Raw genomic sequence first — 5,324 nt, 5'->3', positions numbered from 1 at the left:
GAACTTATTATAATAAGTAGATTTTTTTTTTTTTCTTTTTCAAATCAATGGTGGTTCACTTGTAAGAAATTCAATTTATAATGATCACACTGCTAAAAAAAAAAAAATGCAAGAAATCCAAAACTAGAATAGAGGAGAAAATGGGCTTCTGCTTTTTTTTAAAAAAAAAATCCAGCATTTTGCCAATTTTTTCAAACTAATTAGGGAAATGCCCCTGTTTTGAAACTCGATTTTTGGACAATCGAGTTATAACAAACTGAAAATTTAAAAAAAAAAAAAAATTGCATGGAACTCGAGTTCCATGCAATTTTTTTTATTTTTTATTTTTAAAGTTTGATCACCCTATACCTATAGCTGCATTCAAGGAGTCCATGGAACTCGAGCTCAAGGAACCCTATAGTGGCGTTTTAAATGGAACTCAAGCTCCATGAACTCGAGTTCCATGCAAGTTTTTTTTTTTTTTTTTTAGTTTGATCACCCCATACCTATAGCTGCGTTCAAGGAGCTCTATAGTAGCATTTTAAATTGAACTCGAGCTCCATGAATTCGAGTTCCATGCAAGTTTTTTTTTATTTTTTAAGTTGACCGCCTCATACAGAGTCTTATAGTGGCGTTTTAAATGGAACTCAAACTCCAAGAACTCGAGTTCCATGCAAGTTTTTTTTTTTTTTTTTTTTTTTTTTTTTTTTTTTTTTAAGTTTGATCGCCCTACAAATTGAGTTTTACATTGAAACTTGATTTTGAGAAAATCAAGTTTTAAAATAAGAATATTTCACTAATTAGTTTGAAAAAGAAGACAAAATGCTGAATTTTTTTGCACAAAATAAGCAATGGCCCAATTTTTTCCCTAAAATAGAGATTTGAAAAGCTGTTTTTACAATTTTAACTTTAGCCCAAAAAAAAAAAAAGAAAAACTTAAATGTTGCCAAGCCAAGCGGGTCCAATGCTGTCAAGCTAGCCAAGTAGCCGTATTTCAAGCAAGGAAAAAAGAATGAATGAATTTTCTTGAAAGTTCAAATCGAACGGGTGAGAATAAGAGCAGCCCTGTCCAGGCTCATCTACTCTGACTTGACCCTGTAAAGAAAGAAAGAAAGAGAGAGAGAAAGAGCAAAGCAAGACAGCGTATAAAAACGTTGAGCTAATCAACTAAAGAGAGGGACCAGCCCGCCATTAATGCAAGTCACCCCCACCTTCTCATCCCTCTGCCTCTGCCTCTGCCTCTGCCTCTCTCTTATATGTACACCAGTCAAAGCCACGTTTTAGCTTGAAACTTCCTTCAAGCTCTCTCTCTAAAAGCTTCTCAGCCACCAAACTTAGTTTTGAAACCATCTCTGTCTCTGTAAAAAGTGGCAAAGGCTTCACTTAAAAGAGGTGGATATTTGAATTCTTTGTGTTTTTTTGGTGGATTTGTGTTTATGTGTGTCTGTGTTTTTTTAAAAATTCAAGTTGCAGTCAAAAGCAATCGATTGGAGAGGCTTAATTTTTCCATTGGATTAGGCCTAGCTTTTTTGTAGTAAAGCTTGTGTCTTTACACTTAGATCTGTCTTCTTTAACTGTTCAAGTTTGGTTCTTTCTAAGTTTTATGCAGCTTAGCCAAGTGTCTAATTCTTTTTTGGGGTGATCTGCAGGAAGGAAAATCAAAAGGGTAGTTAGTTTTCATGGGGGTTTGCTTGAGTGCTCGGATTAAAGCTGAGAGCCCATGTACCACAGGTACTAAGATTTTACTTTCTCTCTCTCTCTCTCTCTCTCTCTCTGCAAATGACTTGCATAATCTGGTGGTCCAGAAAATTTCTGGGTTTCATTTCTTTCACTTCCCTGAAATTTAATTTCGTGGTGAATTTTTTTTTTGGTAATTTTTTTTGAGGTTCTGGTTAGGTGAGGTGGATTTTTCCTGTAGTTGGGAGTGTTGCATAGCTGGAAATTGTCATTTGTTTGACAGTTTGCTTGTTCCTCTTCCTTAGTAGGTGTGGTTTGTTGGCAACAATAACCTCATTTTGTATTGTATGTTGATAAGTATGATGCAAATCTGGATATAGTCGACACTCGACAGTCGACACGTCAGTAGTTGTTCTGTTGCAAATAATTCACCTAGAAATGGGAATTTGAAATCTTATGTAGTTGTTTTTATTTTGCAGTCAGCCTGACTATACTGCTGAATTAAATTATTAATGCTTTACTAAAATTAGATAGGGAAATCAATGTGTGCATTCCTTTAATGGCCTCTCTCTTAGGCTTCATTGCAACAACAAAGAAAAGTGCTTACTGGACTTTTCTATAGTTATAGGTGGCTCTTCTATTGTTATTTTTTTTACAAAATTGAGCAATGATAAGGGGGCTACTGAGGTCAAATGTTTTCTGGACTTCACGCTTGTTTTTTTCTTTTATCAAAATAAAATTCTGGGGATTGAGTATGGTGAAAAATGAAAAATTTACTGTGCTACATGCCATGATAATTGATTCATGTAGAGATTATGCATTGACTTGTGCAGGGGCAAATTCAAAATATGTTAGCACGGATGGGAATGATTTTAGCAGTACGAGTAGCAAGGTCTCATCATTTTCAGTGCCTCAGACTCCTCGGAGTGAGGGTGAGATCTTGCAGGCGACCAATGTGAAGAGCTTTAGTTTTGCCGAACTCAAAACGTCCACCAGGAATTTCCGTCCTGATAGTGTGTTAGGGGAAGGTGGTTTTGGTTCAGTTTTTAAGGGATGGATTGATGAGAATACATTTGCTGCAGCCAAGCCTGGGACTGGCATTATTATAGCTGTGAAAAGGCTTAATCAAGAAAGTTTCCAAGGTCATAAGGAGTGGTTGGTGAGTTAAATTCTACCCTCCTTTTAGCTCAAAGAGAATGGGGCACATGAGATTGTATATGCTGGTGTCTTTAGATGTCCACAAGTGATCTTACAGGATGGAACTTGGATGCCATTTTTTTTGTGTGTGTGTGTGCGTGCATAATTGATTGACTGGCCCCAAGGAAAGGGGAGGAGGAAACTCAAACCATAACTTGCCTACTTGACATTCCCACTGGGGAATCTTTCAGTAGTTCATTTTATATTTGTGGCACACAACATGCCTATCTTGAAGTGCACAGATTTACTGTCTTTTGATTTCTCTGATCCTACAGGCAGAAGTGAATTATCTGGGACAGCTTTCTCATCCTCATCTTGTGAAGTTGATTGGATATTGCTTGGAAGATGAACACCGACTACTGGTGTATGAGTTCATGCCTCGAGGCAGCTTGGAAAATCATTTATTCAGGAGTGAGTTATTCCATCACATATCTTCACACAATTGAATTAAAATGGTTTGATTATGTTATGTAATTGACAAAGTTTATAATTGTGGCTGCACCAGGAGGTTCTTATTTCCAACCTCTTTCTTGGAGCCTCCGCTTGAAAGTGGCTCTCGGTGCTGCAAAGGGGCTTGCTTTTCTGCATAGTGCTGAAACAAAAGTGATATATCGAGATTTCAAGACTTCTAATATTCTTCTTGATTCGGTATGTGACTTGTGAAGTAGGTCTTCTTTACTTTTATGATATGGTCACTTCACACTTGTGATGGGTTCAGGGGAAACTTTTTACCTGTTTGATTCTAAAAACTCTTTTCTGATGGAATCACAGAGCTACAATGCAAAGCTTTCTGATTTTGGGTTGGCCAAGGATGGACCGACAGGTGATAAAAGTCATGTCTCTACCAGGGTTATGGGGACCTACGGATATGCTGCTCCAGAGTATTTAGCCACAGGTATTGTTCATTTTGCATCACTTATGTTCTCAATTAATTCAAGTTCCTTTAATATTCTTTGGGAAATTGACAGTGTTTCTAGACAATTCAACTCAAGAGTCCTTGCTAGTTGCTTTGGCTATCCACTCTTTGTTGCCCAAATATTAATGTATTTTTGCCCTTCTGATAATCACTTCATTCTTTTACTGACCATAGGTCATCTTACTACAAGAAGTGATGTATATAGTTATGGGGTTGTCCTATTAGAAATGTTGTCTGGCCGGAGAGCAGTTGATAAGAATCGACCATCTGGAGAGCACAATCTGGTGGAATGGGCTAAACCCTATCTGGCAAACAAACGTAAGATCTTCAGAATCCTTGACAACCGTCTTGAAGGCCAATATACAATGGATGGAGCCTATAAGGCAGCAACCCTTGCATTACGATGCTTATCCATGGAAGCCAAGTTCAGGCCGACCATGGATGAGGTTGTAACAGCATTGGAGCAGCTACAGGAATCAAACGACACTAGAGTTCCTCAGAGCAATTTGAGTAATGGAGCCAGGGTTCGAAGACGAAGTGCAGATGATGCTCATAGGGGAAGGATACCAGCTGCTTACCCTCGGCCCTCTGCTTCCCCTCTTTATGCTTGAAAATGGAATAGCAGAATTTAACAACAGCTGCTTCTCATTCTACTAAAAATACCATTGCAAGGTGGTTTGGTGTCAATCTATGATCTTGACTAAAAATACCTTTGCGATGTGGTTTGGTGTCAATCTAAAAATCTTGAGCACATACGTATATTTGTCCAATAACTGTACAGTTCATATTTTGGCTAATGCATTCTAAAATTCAGCTTTCTGTTGAGGATGTCCTGATGAGCTTGTATCATGAAAGAATGTCACAATATTGTTTGTCTTTACACATATGTTTGTAACATTTGGAAACAGCTTGGAAAATAGGGATGCATGTGCTGTTGCATGACTTTAGGTAGCTCTCCTTTTCCTTTCAGCCTGGGGTGGTATAGATTTCATTTACTTGTACTTTTTTGATGGGTCTGTCTGTCCTTTACATGTAACAGTTTGCTGAAATATCTATATTTGTGCATGTTTTTTCCCCCCTGAAACAAGGAAAAGAGAGAAGAAATTCGGTTCTCTGGAGAAATTATTTTATTCTAAACAACTAGAAATTTGGAAACAATTACTAGTGGCACAAACATCTATATATATATTTTAAATTGTTGAGTTGGTAATTGGTATGTTGCGATTGATATTCAATAAAAATGGTCTGTTATAGACTTATGCAAAAGTAACGGACCAATAAGACAATCACAACTTGTACAAACTATGAAAAAAGCAAATTGTAAATATTTCTTGTCATGGGCATGCTGACTGCAGATTGCTTGGAAGCTAGTCTGGCTATATGCTCTCAATGCATGCCGGATGATATTCATGTCACCTGGTATCATGTGAGAGTTAGCTGACGGTGACAACCTTGCTCCCATGGAGTTGTACCCTCATTGTTGGGATGCCTTTGTTCATTTATTAGTTCACGTTATTTATACGAAAAAGATGCTCCCGTGGGGTTGAACCCTCAT

At 37.6% G+C, this 5,324-nt stretch overlaps 1 protein-coding gene across 1 annotated transcript; it reads left to right on the top strand.

The window, feature by feature from the left end:
* Positions 1–1,054: 1,054 nt before the first annotated feature.
* Positions 1,055–4,711, top strand: LOC126730039 (probable serine/threonine-protein kinase PBL10). Its single transcript, XM_050434946.1, has 7 exons — positions 1,055–1,371; positions 1,629–1,710; positions 2,490–2,815; positions 3,129–3,264; positions 3,359–3,501; positions 3,625–3,748; positions 3,944–4,711. The coding sequence occupies exons 2-7, from the start codon at positions 1,659–1,661 to the stop codon at positions 4,378–4,380; spliced, it is 1,218 nt and encodes a 405-aa protein (XP_050290903.1). The 5' UTR covers positions 1,055–1,371; positions 1,629–1,658; the 3' UTR covers positions 4,381–4,711.
* The last annotated feature ends 613 nt before the right edge of the window (positions 4,712–5,324 follow it).

This window comes from Quercus robur, chromosome 1 (assembly GCF_932294415.1).
Source record: "Quercus robur chromosome 1, dhQueRobu3.1, whole genome shotgun sequence".
In the NCBI taxonomy this organism is placed as follows: domain Eukaryota; kingdom Viridiplantae; phylum Streptophyta; class Magnoliopsida; order Fagales; family Fagaceae; genus Quercus; species Quercus robur.
The sequence above is the reverse complement of the archived record's forward strand: the minus strand, read 5'-3'. Positions and strand labels throughout refer to the sequence as shown.

Bases quoted from the DNA above. Each gene is read 5' to 3' on its own strand.
- LOC126730039 (XM_050434946.1), top strand. From the start codon at position 1,659: ATGGGGGTTTGCTTGAGTGCTCGGATTAAAGCTGAGAGCCCATGTACC. The intron at 1,711-2,489 runs GTACTAAGATTT...TGACTTGTGCAG, and splicing joins TGAGAGCCCATGTACCACAG to GGGCAAATTCAAAATATGTT. The intron at 3,502-3,624 runs GTATGTGACTTG...ATGGAATCACAG, and splicing joins CTAATATTCTTCTTGATTCG to AGCTACAATGCAAAGCTTTC.